The sequence below is a fragment of the Emys orbicularis genome, chromosome 4 (genome assembly GCF_028017835.1).
Source record: "Emys orbicularis isolate rEmyOrb1 chromosome 4, rEmyOrb1.hap1, whole genome shotgun sequence".
Classification (NCBI taxonomy): domain Eukaryota; kingdom Metazoa; phylum Chordata; order Testudines; family Emydidae; genus Emys; species Emys orbicularis.
The window spans coordinates 141,383,547-141,398,928 of record NC_088686.1 but is presented as its reverse complement, the minus strand read 5'-3'; the positions used below and the strand labels follow the sequence as shown (position 1 = coordinate 141,398,928).

Sequence of the window (15,382 nt, the reverse complement as noted above, 5' to 3'; positions counted from 1 at the left end):
AGGTAGTGATCAAGTGATCTCTCTCCTGCCATCTCCACCCTCTGACAAACAAAGGCTAGGGACACCATTCCTTACCCATCCTGGCTAATAGTCATTAATGGACTTAACCACCATGAATTTATCCAGTTCTCTTTTAAACCCTGTTATAGTCCTAGCCTTCACAACCTCCTCAGGCAAGGGGTTCCACAGGTTGACTGTGTGCTGTGTGAAGAAGAACTTCCTTTTATTTGTTTTAAACCTGCTGCCCATTAATTTTATTTGGTGGCCCCTAGTTCTTGTATTATGGGAATAAGTAAATAACTTTTCCTTATCTACTTTCTCCGCATCACTCATGATTTTATATACCTCTATCATATCCCCCCTTAGTCTCCTCTTTTCCAAGCTGAAAAGTCCTAGCCTCTTTAATCTTTCCTCATATGGGACCCGTTTCAAACCCCTAATCATTTTAGTTGCCCTTCTCTGAACCTTTTCTAGTGCCACTATATCTTTTTTGAGATGAGGAGACCACATCTGTACGCAGTATTCAAGATGTGGGCATACCATCGATTTATATAAGGGCAATAACATATTCTCCGTCTTATTCTCTATCCTCTTTTTAATAATTCCTAATATCCTGTTTGCTTTTTTTACTGCCTCTGCACACTGCGTGGACGTCTTCAGAGAACTATCCACGATGACTCCAAGATCTTTTTCCTGATTCGTTGTAGCTAAATTAGCCCCCATCATATTGTATGTATAGTTGGGGTTATTTTTTCCAATGTGCATTATTTTACATTTATCCACATTAAATTTCATTTGCCATTTTGTTGCCCAATCACTTAGTTTTGTGAGATCTTTTTGAAGTTCTTCACAGTCTGCTTTGGTCTTAACTATCTTGAGCAGTTTAGGATCCTACCATATATGGTCTGGTCCAAACAGCAAGGGAACCCCTGCAACTAGGGGGTGACAGCAGGCCCATGCCATATAGGGGAGGCCCTTCTTCACAGGGAACCGCTTCTACTGGAGGGCAGGGCTTCCCCCGACTCAGCCTGTGGAGGGCTGGCCTGGAGCTCCAGGCTCCTATGCCCCCCAAAAGGCTTCCCTCTGGATTCCAGGGGGCAGCCTGCCTGGGATAACCCACCAGGAAGCGGATCATGAGGTCACGGAGCAATATAGTTGACAAAGTCACTGTGTGCTCCATGTGACGCCGGCAGAAGGACACAGAGCTCTATTCTAGCCCCAGCTCTGCCGTCGCCGGGGCATGTGATTCCAGGCAGGGCACATCACTTCTCTAGCCAAGAGGAACAACATCCAAGTATCTGGAGAAGACTTAAACTGAATCAGAGGCTTAAAATAGACCACACAGTCCCCTCACAGAGTACGAGGGGCTGCCCTACACACACACCCTGCTAACCCAGTGTAAAGGTATCCACGCAGGGACTGGCACGGGTTAACTAGCTCTATTTAAAAGGTGATTTGAATTAAATCAGTACAAAGTTGTGTGTGCAGACAAGGGCTTAAGGAAAACCTTTCATGTTATATCTCTGAGTGAGAGGGGTTCCTTGTGAGGGAGGATAAGAACATAAGAACGGCCGTACTGGGTCAGACCAAAGGTCCATCTAGCCCAGTATCCTGTCTACCAACAGTGGCCAATGCCAGGTGCCACAGAGGGAGTGAACCTAACAGGTAGTGATCAAGTGATCTCTCTCCTGCCATCTCCACCCTCTGACAAACAAAGGCTAGGGACACCATTCCTTACCCATCCTGGCTAATAGTCATTAATGGACTTAACCACCATGAATTTATCCAGTTCTCTTTTAAACCCTGTTATAGTCCTAGCCTTCACAACCTCCTCAGGCAAGGGGTTCCACAGGTTGACTGTGCACTGTGTGAAGAAGAACTTCCTTTTATTTGTTTGAAACCTGCTGCCCATTCATTTCATTTGGTGGCCCCTAGTTCTTATATTAAGATTTTCAGAGCTGCTGAGCACCCACAGCTCCCATTCATTTCAGTGTTAAGTCAGGCCACTTCCCTTGGTGCCTCAGCATGGAGTTCGGAGATGCAACCACCACAGTATTAGCCTTTCCCTAAATGACTTGTGCATGACAACCAGACAGGTCAGATCCTTGAGCAGCGCAAACGGGCACTGCTCCATTGACGTCAGTGAAGCTGTGCTGATTTACATCAGCTGAAGATCCTGCCTAGGGGCTTCAGTGGAGGTAGCGTGAGCTAGTGGTCAAAGCAGGGAGGGACTGGGAGCCAGGTTCCCTGGGTTCTATTCCCAGCCGTGCAACTGTTGGGCAAATCACTCCACCTGTCCAGGCCTTGGGGAGGATAAAATTCACCCACTTTTGCAAAGTCCATCAAGTTCCTAAAATGAACAGCATTATTATGGGCTCAGCTGGGGCCAATTCACCCTCATTCTATAGACTTCCGTAGAGCTAGTCTGCTTTACGCCCGCAGACCGTCTGGCCCATGTGGCATAAATGCCAAGTGTTGTTAAATACTTTGAGATGACTTCGGAATGCTAATAAATTAAAAGAGCACAGGTTAGCTACATGGAGAGGTTTTATTTTTTAAATCCTTTTATTAAATGCGTTTGCCCTAGTGTACCTGGAGAGATTTGAGCTGCCTTATTGGGATGTATACCGCACCATGTGTGTGTATGTGTCCCCCACCCAAACTGCCCTTTGCCAGGAAGTGAGGTCAAGCTCCGCTCCAAAATCGGTGTACCTATGGAGTGTCCCCATTGGCAGGATTTGTTATCCCCCAGTCTTCCTCCAATCCGCATGGAGCACAAACCTAAACAGATGCAGAAGGTTTGGCTATAAAAGCACAATGAGTTTTTCCTCTCCTTTGATGCAAGCAGGAATCTGCTGTCCCAGAGAGAGGTTTTAGCAGTGGGGAGAGAGAGAGAGGTCCATGCAAAGGGAGCAAATTAGAAGGATGCAGCAGTTTTTGATCTTTGTGATGGCTACCTGGGGTGCAGGATTCTTCTGCTCGTCAATTGATGCTTTCCAAAGGTAACGTTCTGTATGTTACTAAAGGCCTAAGGGATGGGGGGGCGGGTGTTAATCTCTCTTGTATGTTTCTTTTCACTTTGGCTGTAACTGGTGACAGAGGCTTCAACTCCTGTAAATCAGTGCAGCTCTATTGACTTCCCTAGAACGAGGCTGATTTACACCAGCTGAGGATCCGGCCTTCACTTTTTAAAGGTTCACTGAAGGGGTCTGGGCTTTCTCTGCTCTCGGTCCCTTGGGGAGGTTGCCTTGGTCAGCAGCGTCTCTATTTTTAAAAATGAAGAGGGGAAGACGAAGGGTTTTCATTTAAATCTTAAATGAGCTGTGGAACGGGTGAAGCAGAGGCTGCGCTATCCTCAGCCAGCTGAACTGGGTTTATTTCTGCTTTGTGTCGCTAGAGCAGCCAAAGAATTCACAACTATTTGGGCCCATTTGCCTACTTTGAGAACCTACCAGCAATTGCCAACCTCTGCCATACCACTCAGAGAAGGACAGGTAGCGCACAGCATCCACCTGCCGTGTTTCCACAGCGAGGGCTTCCTCTGTTTCCAAAAGCATTTCTCAAGACAGATTCTGATCTCATTACACTGGTATAAATTCAGAGTAATGCCACTGAGACCAACGGAGTGACTCCAGATTTCCCCAGTGCAAATGAGATGTGGATCCGTCCCACACAATTTAAATTAGGCCTTTGAAGGGGATGTGGGAGAAGTTCCTACCCATGGGTGATGGCTGCAGGGCCAGGACAGAGCATTCTCCACTCTGGGTATCCAGTTAATGTAGAGTCTCTGGGAAAGGCAGAGGCAGCCGCAGGGGGTGAGTCCGTGGGGGCAGAAACTTCACGGGAATGGCAAGTTGGAGGCTGTGTTGCCACTTAGGAGACTTCTCTTACTGACAAAATAAGAACCCGAGTCAGGTCTCTGAGAACAGAGTATTTTTTTAGCCTTGTAAATGCCTATAGGGACCATGCCTCAGGGCCCAACAATGGGGGGAGGGGGAGTAATTAGTGAATAGGTCACCCCAAGGACTGGTCCTAGACTGAAACACTGGACCCCAATGCTTCTGAGCTTTGGGAAAGGTGGGCCTGAATTTTGCTGGTTGGGTCCATCTCTCGTAGAGCAGGTGATATTTTTCGGTTGAATTAGTTTTTTGGCAAAAAATGCAAACTTCGAGCCATGGAAACGCTTCCCACATTTGTGTTGGTTTTGCCAAATTCTTTGTGTTGGGCGGAGGGGAAACTGCAAATTCGGAAACAATTGAAATGTTTTAATTATTTTTTTGTTTGAAATCACTTTTCATTTCCAAATTTCTTTCCGTTTTATTTTATAAAATGCTCAAAATCTAAACAAAACATTTCATTCAATTCGAAACAATATTTTATTCAGCTTTTCAATTGGCTTGAAAATGTTCATTTGTGGGTGGATCTAAAAGGATTTTTTTATTTGATTTTTCAGAATTGCCCCTAAAAAAATCCGTTCTTCTCCTAACACTTCTCTACTCACCACACATTAGAATGTGGGAAGAGGGGCAGGGAAAGAAAGGATAACATTTTCTAAAGCACCAAAGTGACTTAGGAGCTGACGTCTCATTTTGAAAAGTGACTTGGGCATTTTTAGGATGCTACGTCTAATTGAAAGTCCGTGAAAATTTTACCCCAGATTGCGGACAGGTAACATGAAGAATGACCGGAGACCGGAGACAGAAAGACAGACAAAGGAACATGGAGAAAGAGAGACCCACAGAGAGAGGAAAGGAAAGGCAAAGAGAAGTGGTGTAGATCAGGATGGAAACAAGAGAGGGAGAATAAACTTTGCTGGAGGAGAACATAGAAGAATGAGAAATGTTCACAGCAAAAAGAGAAGGCGGAGGGAAGGCAGTAAGTGCAGAGGCTCAAAGATAATTAGCCAGGTGCTGTATGGGGAGGTTTCTGTTTCCTCGCCAGAATCAAGTCCATGCTAGAGGAATCCAAAATGCTCTTGACTTGATGGACTGTTGGTTCGGTCTGATCTGACAAACCCTCTGAACGAAGGAGAAGCTTGTGGTTAGAGCATGGATGGGGTTTCAGGGGTAAGGGATACAGGGGACCCAGCAACCAAGGAGCATTGGGAGGGAAAGGAAAAGTGACTTTATAAAGCTATTAGTGGCAAATGATACCCTGTATTGTGATGCTGTCCCGTCCCATAGGGGCGCAGCCCCCATGCTGCTGGGACTCCGTAAGGAGCGCGCTGCACCAATGCCCTGATACAGCACTCGGGGGTGAGTCTGTCCCCCAGCATGAGACTGAAGTCCAACATCCCGAGTGACCGTGTGAGGGTCTGAAAGGTCCAGTGGCATATTCTGCAACAGCAGAAGAGGGGACGGGGGAGGGGGACGACCACCGTGCCCTGGCCAAATTCCAACTCGTGTCAGGCCATTCCGCCTCCTTAAACTCCCCGTGCAGTGTGAATAGAATATAATAGTCTCCTGCATCCTTGGCCCGGCAAGCATGAGATCTGGCCTCATGCAGTCGTTTTGCTCTACCCAGCCGTGACTGGCCTTAGGCGTGAGCAATGCCCGGTCATCTGGGGACATGTTTCCATAGCTCTGTGCTGATTGTGCCAGTCACCGAGCTGCTTCATCTTCCACTGGGATAAGAGGGGCAGTTTGGGGCAGCCTGTGAGCTCCAGACTCCAGTCAGGCTGGCAGATCTGTTATTCTGAGGCAGGTGTTTACCGCCACCTAGAGTAACTGAGTTGCATTCGCCAGGCCAGCTGCTGTGACTTAGCCTAGAGGAACGCTGGGTCTCTCCCCCCAGTGTGGCTTTCTACAGGCCCAATTCTGTTCTCAGACCAGTTTTGCTGTGGAGTTACTTGGCTGACTTTGGTGGAGTCACTCCTGATTTACACCAGCGTCAGTAAGAGCAGAATCGGGCCCAGATGAAAGAACGGGCACATGGGGATTTTCAAGCGTCTATGCATAACGGGTCAGATCCTCAGCTGCTGTCTGCGTAGCCCCCTTTGACTTATATGACCCCAGTTGAGGGTCTGGCTCCGTCTTTCCTGAGATGCAGAGGAAATCTGACAAGCTATCCGGCATCTTATCTTGCCGCTCCCTCCAGGCACCTTGCAACCATTACCCTAACCCCCTGGCATTTTTCCTTCTTCCCCCAATGTACAGGATCCCACTAAAGAAAATGCCCTCAATCCGTCAGACCTTGCAGGAGATGGGTGTGAAAGTGTCAGACGTCTTCCCTGCCCTGAAGCAGAATAAATACGCCGGTGCCACAGGCCCTCGGAACGGGACGGCGACCACCATCCTCACCAACTATCTGGACGTGAGTTTCCCCATTGCTTTGGTACCCATCCCCAGGTCTCCTTCCATATTTACGGGCTTGTCAACACAAGAGTTGTACAGCTTTATCTGCCCTGCTGTAGTTAAAGCGGTACAATCCCCCTAGTGTGGACGCAGCTCCGTCGGTAAAGAGCACTCTGTACTGACAGAGCTATTGCCACACGGGAAGCCGATAACTTCTGACCGAGCTATAGTGTGTCTTTTAGAATGACATCCAGTCTTGATTAAAAGACTTCAAATGATGGAGAATCTGCCATGTTCCAAAGGTGCGTTCCCATTTACACGGAAGCACGGAGGGAAACGGACAGGACCGGGAAATACAGAGAGCGCTTCAGGGCAGGAACAATCTTGTGTCGCCCTGAGTCCCCTGGCAGCACTTAAATAAGAATGTGCTGTCGGCGGGGTTGGGGGAGCTGTTCAGACACATGGGGGCCTAGCCCTCTTTAAGGCTCGGCGTTGCCCGGCCGAAGCGATTTAGATGCCTATGTCCCGTTTTCAAAAGGGACTCAGGCTGTTTGCAAGTCGACGGGACGTGGGCTCCAAAGTGCCTACGTCAGTTTTGGAAATTGCTCAGGCCTGGCAATGCTCAGCAGAGCAACGCCTAAATCCCTTTAAAAATCTGGGCCTAAGTGCCTCGTCCAAGGTCCCCCAGCATGTCTGTGGTGGAGCCGGAGCAGGTCTCCCGTTGCCCGTATGGGGATGATGATACCTGTCGACCAGGCTTGCAGGGAGTGACTTAAGTATTAATGTTTGCTAATGGCTGTGAGATCCTCTGATGAGGGGCTTGTTACACTTAGAGTGCATCGATGGGAAAGCAGGTCATTTTCCCTAGGGATAATGCTCTGTCCAGCCCAAATCCGCATTGCCGGGGCTCCCATTCGGTTCTAACGTTCCTCCCGTTGTGTGTTCTCCAGACCCAGTACTTTGGCGAGATCAGCATTGGCACACCAGCGCAGACCTTCAAGGTGGTCTTTGACACAGGCTCGGCCAACCTTTGGGTGCCTTCCTACAGATGCTCTCCACTCTACAGCGCCTGCGGTGAGCCCTGGAGCGTCTCATGCCCAAGTCACCTGGGAACACTGTCAGGGGTCAAATTCTGGGCTTGTGCAAATCAGGACTCCATTTGACTCAATGGATTGAGAGCAGAATTAGACCCCACTTCTTGTGGCTCCTGCAATCAGCCTGCATCATTTTCAGTAGGAAGGTTGCATAGGACCCAGAGTGGGGAGTATGAAAGAAGCCTGTGGTGTAACAAAGTGCACACTCACACCTCAACGTGCATGGTGAAATCATAGGGAAACACTACTTCCAGGCGGGACTGTATGTGTCACGGTGCGGGGAAGGGTTCTGGACTCGGCCGCTTGGTGGGAGCATGTATGCGGTCATAGCAGGAGAGAGCACGGCTGATGGGAGGAAAGGACTTGAATGACATCTCAGAACAGATCTCAGGAAGTTGGGAATGTGGGAAAACTGCCACAAACCGCCAGCACCTGTGGAGGGAGTCTGATCTTGTGATGAAGGGAATTGGAGATCTGGGCAGCTATTCCCTGCTCTGACACTGACCCCCCGTGTGACCTTGGGGAAGTCCCTTCATCCCTCTGAGCCTGATCCAAAGCCCATTGAAATCATCTGAAAGACTCCCATTGACTTGGATGGGCTTTGGCTTAGGCTCTCTCTGTAAAAAGGGGATAATTCTTCGCTGCATCACAAGGCAGGGGGCGGAAGAATTAATTAACCTTTGTGAGGCACTCACATACTATAGTGATGGAAGCAGATAGCGCCCGCCTGTCGTGCTGATTGGCTTTAACTCCTGCCACTCTCCTTTCTAATGTATCCCCAGTGTCTCACAACCGCTACGACTCTTCCAAGTCACGCACGTACCTGGAGAACGGAACGGGCTTTGCTATCCAGTATGGATCAGGAAGCGTGAAAGGCTTCCTCAGCCAGGATGTCGTCATGGTAAGTGCTGGCAAAGCCATGCTAAGGATAAACCCAATGGTCTACTCCAAAGCCCATTGAAGTCAATGGAAAGACACCCACTGACTCCACTAAGCTTTGTATCAGGCCATTACCCCCCGCCCCAGCATAGGTCAAATCCTCCACTAGTGTAACTCAGTAGAGCACCATTGACTTCTATGTAGACATACCCATTGCACCAGCTGGGGATCTGGCCCATTGACTCAGTGGATTTCTATAGCAAAGATTTCATCTGCAAAGATCCCAAAGCACTTTACAGACTGACAGGATTGCTTCCCCCATCAGTCAAGCCAGTTCTGTCCTGGAACATGGACGCACCACACAACCACGTTTCAAAGCTGGGTAGAGCAAAGTAGACTACAGCACTTTGAGTGCACGGCAGCCGCATCCACACAGATAATTAGTGCGAGGCAGGCTACTGCGGGGTCGATTTACACCCCAGCTAGCCTCAAACTAAGTGTTCATGTAGACAAGCCCTTCCTTTTTCCGGTAAATGAAAGCATAGATTCTCCCATAATCACTGGATTCCTGGAGTTTCGTGCTTTAAGAACCATGTCAAGTATTGGAAGGGTCCTGAAAAAATCAAGAGACCTGACAACCCTGGAATGTCCAATAGCGAAGAGTGTAGTAGGTTTTGTTTAAACTCACATCACCACAGGCATTGTTAGTTACACAGGGCTAGGAGCCTGCCAGGCTTTTGCCCAAAATACAGCAGAACAGAAGCCAGGGTTTGTGGCTCCACCTGCAATGATTTGGAGCCTGGCTGAGCACCCCCAACTCCCATCAGAGGTCAGCGGGAGTCGTGGGGCTCAACATGAAAATCAGGCTGTTGGGAGGGATGATCTCCATTCCCTTGCAGTCCCTTGAGCAGCAGTAGTGTTTGGGGTGGATGGGGGGCAGGGCAGCGTCTGCAGTGGTTCATAGTGGCTGTGGACATGTGTGCACGGGGTTAGAGCAGCCCGTGTGGCTGCTCTAATCTGCACTGGAAACAGCAGTAGCTCCTGAAAACCCCAAGATCAGGGAGCTTTGCTACTTATCCCTTGGTCCTTGAACTCTGCATGGATGAATCAGGGTCCATTGTGCTCCCAGCCCTCTTGAGTGTTTAAATGAGCAACATGCAGAATACCCAAGTGCACGATACTTGTGCACCAAAGCGAAGTGCACTAGACCCCCATGTACCCTCGACTAATCTGCATTGTCTCATACTCTCCTCTCCCCAGGTGGCTGATATCCCCATCATCCAGGTCTTTGCTGAAGCCACGGCGCTGCCTGCCTTCCCCTTCATCTTTGCCAGATTTGATGGGGTGCTGGGCATGGGGTACCCCAGCCAGGCCATCGATGGCATCACCCCAGTGTTTGACCGGATCCTCTCCCAGCAGATCCTGAAGGAGGATGTGTTCTCGGTCTACTACAGCAGGTGGGTGTCGCTAGTAGCAAACTGCCTGTACCACAGAGGAACTGGGAGCGCTGCATGAGTCTATTAGTCCTGTACAGTGTGGTGGGGGTCTCTGGGGTTCACTACTGCAAGAGCAATGGGGATAAAAGTTGTCTGGGTTCAGAGTTATGGCCTTGTTTGGCGCGGCCTTCACTGTCTGTTCAAGAAACAGAAGAGCAGGAAGGTTGGCAGGGTTGGAACTGAATAAGAGAGGAGCTGTGGGCCAGGCTGGAAGGGCACAGGCAGAGTTGTGTGGGTGCCCAGAACAGGAGTAATAGGAGAAGCTGTGGACCAAGATTGAGAGGCAGGGCACAGTTGTGTTGGGGACCCATTACTGGACTAACCAGGGGTGTTGCAGGTCACAGTGAAAGGCAGACCTGGTCAAAAATTGTCATTCAAAACATGTTTTGGTGGAAAATGGCTTTTTCGTTAAACAAATAATTTTTCTGTAAGAAATACCCATTTGTGACCCCAAAAATGTTCAGGTTCTTGTGAAAAAAGGGAAAACCCCAAAACCGAAATTGTTTGGGCTTTCCGCAGCTGAAAATGGGCGGAGGAGAAGTCGTTTTTTCAATGAAAATCCAAAAACTTTTGAGGAAAAATATTGATGGAACTAAAAATGTCTCCATTTCCAGCCAACACGTGTACAGCATCGACCCCCGCTTCCCGGCCAGCTTTAGTGAAAGGCCTTCGGAAGCGTGGCTTGGGGGAAGCTTACCCTGAAGCCATCTGCACCGTGCTTAGCCCACACTGGTGCTGTCACTTCCTGGCTTTTATGAGCAGTAAAACTAAATTCAAGAGACAAAAAATAATGCGAAACAAATCTGGAAATCAGAATGTGAAGCGAAACGTGTGGATCTCGTGCTCTCTCATAAAGGTGCGACTGTCAGTGATGAACAGAGCCTAATGACGCCTTTCCCAAAGTCCTTGGTCTGCAGTCCTGGGCCAGATCCTCAGCTGATGTAAATGAGTGTAGCTCTAGGCTAGCTTGCACCAGCTCAGGATCTGGCCAGCTGGTATGCAGAGCTCCTGAAGGCAAAATCTCCTTAGGATCCTTGTTTTATTAGATTTCTCTTTCTTTGCAGAGCTTCGAAGTAAGAAGATGATAAAACACAAACCCTCTCGAGGCGTCACCACACTAACAATCACCCTTGCACCCCGGTGCTGGGCGGTAAACTCTGCTAGCTCTGCCAGAAACATACCAAAAAATGACTCCCTTTAGCAGCCCAGTATTGGTTAGTATGAGCTCCCTCTGCACTTACTGGGCCACTGACACAAAAGATCCATTACGCTCGCTGGAACGCTCCTTGGCCTCTAAAGCACAGCCTTGCCCGAGCAGCCTGGTGGCAGCTTTGCTAGGTGTGAACTTGAGATCCACAAGAAGCCTCTAATCAGAGCTTTCAGCATGCTGGAGCCATCTCCCAGACTCTATTCACTGTGCGCACTAACTCCCCTCACTCGATTCATCTGGCACATGGGAAATCTGCAAGGCATCATGTCTTGGTCCCTATGGGGTTTCCCCAGGCCCTGCCTTCCTGGAGTGGAGACCCGAGAGAAGGGACAAGCTAGGAAGTTACTCTGTTGTGTTTTATGTCCTAGGAACTCTCTTCTGAAACCCGGAGGGGAAATTATCCTTGGAGGAAGTGATCCAGCCTACTACACGGGGGATTTCCACTACCTGAACATCAACAAGAACGGCTACTGGCAGATCAGCATGAAGGGGTCAGTAGCAGGGAGCACACCTGGCCCTTACCTAGCTCCCTCCCTCCTAGGTGGGGAGGGATTTGGGGAGGCACGGTAGAGTTATCAAAGCTGGAATCGGGCTGGGTCACTGGGGTTAACCTCTTTAACGCCTGCAAAAAGGGCTGGGGGACAAGTAACACTGGATCCCAAAGGTTAACAAGAATAGTGCTGACTCCGTGTGTCGCCCTCCTCGGGCTCAACGTGAGAGAATTACCCACAGTCCAGTCCTGGGAGGTCGGTAAGCCCAGTTCACAGGCAGGGAGACTGAGACACAGGGTGTGACTTGTCCAAGGAGACACAGAGACATTGGCAGCGCAGGGCTAGAACCCATTCAGCATGCACAAGCCACACACACACACCCCGGCCCCAAGTCCTGGGGTTCCTGACCCTGAGCTGTGTGTGTTACAGGGCCGGGGCTGGGAGGAATGTGTAGGAGCTAGCAGATTGATGTGGTCGGGGCCCAAGAAGAGCGCTTGGGTCTGTTGGAAGGGTCAGAGCAGGTGCACGTCAGCACCTAGCAGCAGGATGTGAAGGGAGGTGGAAGGAGATGGACTGGGAGGGAAGGAGTTGGTGCTGATTGGAGGGGCCAGGAGAGAGAGGGAGCTGCCTAGATTTATGTAATTTCTAAGGCTCCTGTTGACCTTGATATTACAGGGCAGGGGTGACCAGAGTGCTGTCAGGAGGGGAGAGGTTAGGGGAAAGTCCGAGCTCTTTCCTTCACTCCATAGGGTGTCTGTCGGTGCTGAGACATTGTTCTGCAAAGAAGGTTGTTCGGTGGCCATCGACACTGGGGCTTCCTACATCACCGGCCCAGCAGGCTCCATAGCCGTGCTGATGAGAGCCATCCAGGCGGCGGAGCTGGCAGAAGGAGGGGTGAGCAAACCCACCATTCGCTCCTGTCCATCTGCTCGCTGGTTGGCATGTGACCAAGCAGCCAGCTTCACGAGGTCCCAACCTGGGAACTAGGGCAGGTGCTGGGGATGAGGTTACAATTGATTCCCAGGGGAGAGCACGCAGCTTGCCTCTCCTTGGCTGTGACAGCGCCCCTGTCTTTCCAGACCATGGGGTAGCACTGGCCATTCCCACTGGCAGAGACAGGTCATCTCATCCTCTCCCAGCGGTGCAGGAGCAGATGGAGTGTGCTGATGACTTCTTTATGAAGCCCGGGGTCAAAGACTCCATGTGCGTTAGGGCTGGCCAAGGGTGGATAAGGAGAGAGATTCCTTTTGGGAGCGTAGTCACAGCCCCAGGCAGAGGGAGGCAGAACAGGACTCCTGGCCCCCAGGTTTTTACTGTCTTGTTAACTCACTCTTGGTCTCCTTCCAGCTTGTTCTGTGTGGTTGCACCTCTTTGGGAAGCGGGGTGAGGTAGTCCAAGAAGCCCAAATGAGCAGTGAGGTGGGGAGGCGGGTGATATGGGATGCCCCACACTGTTCGGTCTCCATTGCTAGCGTGGGTCTGCTTTATCGAATGAGATGCAACAGCCTCTAGTTGAGGCTACTTGTGCCTACAGTAGGTTCTTTGCTGGACTGTCCTGCTCTGAGCCCCAGGAGACAGCCTCTGTAGCACCTAATCACCTTCTCCTTCCTTCCTCTGCTCCAGTATATCGTTGACTGTGACAAAGTCCACCTGCTGCCCGATATCGCCTTCCACCTCGGTGGGAAGGTCTACACACTCAGTGGCTCGGCCTACGTCCTCCGGGTGAGATGCCTATCCTCTGTTAATGGCAGTGGGGGTGGGGAAGGCAGCTGCTGCTCCTGACAAGGGATTTCTAGGTGATGCCCACTAAAGAATATGTGTGCCAGCATTAAGGGCAGAAAAGGGTTTAGCAAGAGATCACTTCATTTCGGGCAGTTCCCCAGTTGTGTTCTTTATCTGGTTCAGAGCTGTTATTTTGGGTATCATCAGCCGTGGACTCCAGACTTATGCCCAATATAGTGTTCCCATAACACACCTAGGAATAAAGATAAGCCTAAACCAGAACTAGTTTTTCCAAAGCTCACAAAGTTGGTGGAGCTGTCTGGATAAACGAGGACCTGACTCCAACCCCCACCCCCTGCTTTTACAAAACACAAACCCTCCCTGGGTAATTTCTCATCTTCACAGCAAAATCTCAGGAGTGCAGAGTGAAGAGCACAGCAGCAGGAGAATCTGGTGTGAGGGGCAGGGCCTGGGGTGGGGAGCAGGAATCTGGAGCAGGCCTGGCTGGAAAGCATAGACTGAAGTGTGGATCAGACTCCTGGGAGAAGAGGTTGTGGAGCTAAGTAGCAACCCGGGGGGGAGCAGTTACCTGGGGCATTTCAGGGTCTGGGGAAACAAATTCCAATCCAGGGCAGGAATCTCTCCCCCCGGTGTCTGTCCTCATGAGCTGGGTCTCTTTCCTTTCATAGCAATCCCAGTATGGAGAGGACATCTGCATCGTGGCATTCGCAGGTCTGGACATCCCTCCTCCAACCGGCCCCCTCTGGATCCTGGGAGCCAGCTTCATCGGGCAATACTACACCGAATTCGACCGGCAGAACAACCGAATCGGCTTCGCCACCTCCCTCTGACAGCAGGAGTCGGGGAGTTGGGCAGGGGGAAAAGGAGAGAGTATCAGTTTGGAGAAGAAACACAAGACTGCCAAGGAGAAGCATTTTAAACTGTGAAAGAGAATAGCTTAGCGGAGTAGTTCCTTAAAGGCACAAAAAACACGCCCTGTCTATATTTAAGCAAAAACCCCTTATTGGTCCACTTTGAAAATCAATGCTACACTTCAGTGATAGGCCTCAGAATTAGCCCTCTTTGCTCCAGAACTTCTCCACTCCACGGTCCTCATCACGCAGGCACCGATCTCCTCTTCCCTGGGGACTGGGTCTCATCACTTGCAACTTTTATTTTTCCAAATTGTTTTGAGCCTCCTTTTGCCACAGCTGGACTTACTGCTACATTCCTACCCTATGAGTCAGCTGAGAGAGACACTTGCCCACAAGCCAGAATTTTCTAAGAGTGTAATACGTTACATTGGGTGAATTTGACCTCTACCTAGCTGCCTAAATGAGAGCTGAGAACTTTAGAAGATCTGGCCCTAATTGGGGGTACCGAGTGCTTTGAAATTGGGCCCTGAGCTCTTCTGAAAAATTAGGACCTTAGTGGCACAGTGATAAGAAGGTTTTTGAAAGGTGACTTACCAAAAAAAAAAATCAATTTCTAATATCAACCCAAGGTGGTGTTTTTAAGGGGGATATTCCCCTCCCCCTGAGGTTGTTTTTTTTTATATTAGCATTTCAGATTTTTCTCTCCCCTGACAGACCATATGGATGTCTGGAGAACAGGTAGGAATATGACATCAAACTTCAGGAAAGTGAAACCTGATTGATCCATAGTTTTGTTTGTTAGTTGTTTTGTTTTTAAGGCCAGAAGAGACCTTTGTGATCTGACCTCCTGCATAACACAGGCCAGTGAATTTCCCAGAAATTCCTGCCTTAAGCCCATATCTGAGAATTGAGCTAGAGAATATTTTTTTAGAAAGAGACATTCAATCTTAATTGGGAGGCTATTTGATTTTTTTCATTCCAGACTCCTCAGAATGCGTTTTTGTTGCTTTTGCTCCTTTTTGTTCATGCCTAGTGCAGATGTTTGAGAAAAAAAGCTCTTTTTGTTCATGAGGAGGAAGGGGCAGCAAACCCTTAAGGCCGAAAGATGCTCAGATGGTTGTGAGGGGACCACATCTTGATAGAGACAGTGCTGCAGATGACGCCTCTCTCTTCTGCAGTCTCCCCTTCCATTTGCCATCATGTAACAGCCCTGTGGCAATTGCTGAGATGGAAGAGCGATAACCGGAAAGGCTTTAATAGATTTTTTAGCTGGCTGCTGATGCAATTTAGCAGGGGAAATGAGGCGGAGGAGCCAGCACCATA

General features: G+C 49.6%; 1 protein-coding gene across 1 annotated transcript; it reads left to right on the top strand.

The window, feature by feature from the left end:
* The first annotated feature begins 2,925 nt into the window (after nt 1–2,925).
* Nucleotides 2,926–14,035, top strand: REN (renin). Its single transcript, XM_065403880.1, has 9 exons — nt 2,926–3,002; nt 6,156–6,312; nt 7,244–7,367; nt 8,170–8,288; nt 9,527–9,723; nt 11,341–11,463; nt 12,213–12,357; nt 13,086–13,184; nt 13,874–14,035. Exons 1-9 carry the CDS (start codon nt 2,926–2,928, stop codon nt 14,033–14,035), a joined length of 1,203 nt encoding a protein of 400 aa, XP_065259952.1.
* Nucleotides 14,036–15,382: the final 1,347 nt, after the last annotated feature.

Bases quoted from the DNA above. Each gene is read 5' to 3' on its own strand.
- REN (XM_065403880.1), top strand. From the start codon at position 2,926: ATGCAGCAGTTTTTGATCTTTGTGATGGCTACCTGGGGTGCAGGATTC. The intron at 6,313-7,243 runs GTGAGTTTCCCC...TGTGTTCTCCAG, and splicing joins TCCTCACCAACTATCTGGAC to ACCCAGTACTTTGGCGAGAT. The intron at 9,724-11,340 runs GTGGGTGTCGCT...TTTATGTCCTAG, and splicing joins TTCTCGGTCTACTACAGCAG to GAACTCTCTTCTGAAACCCG.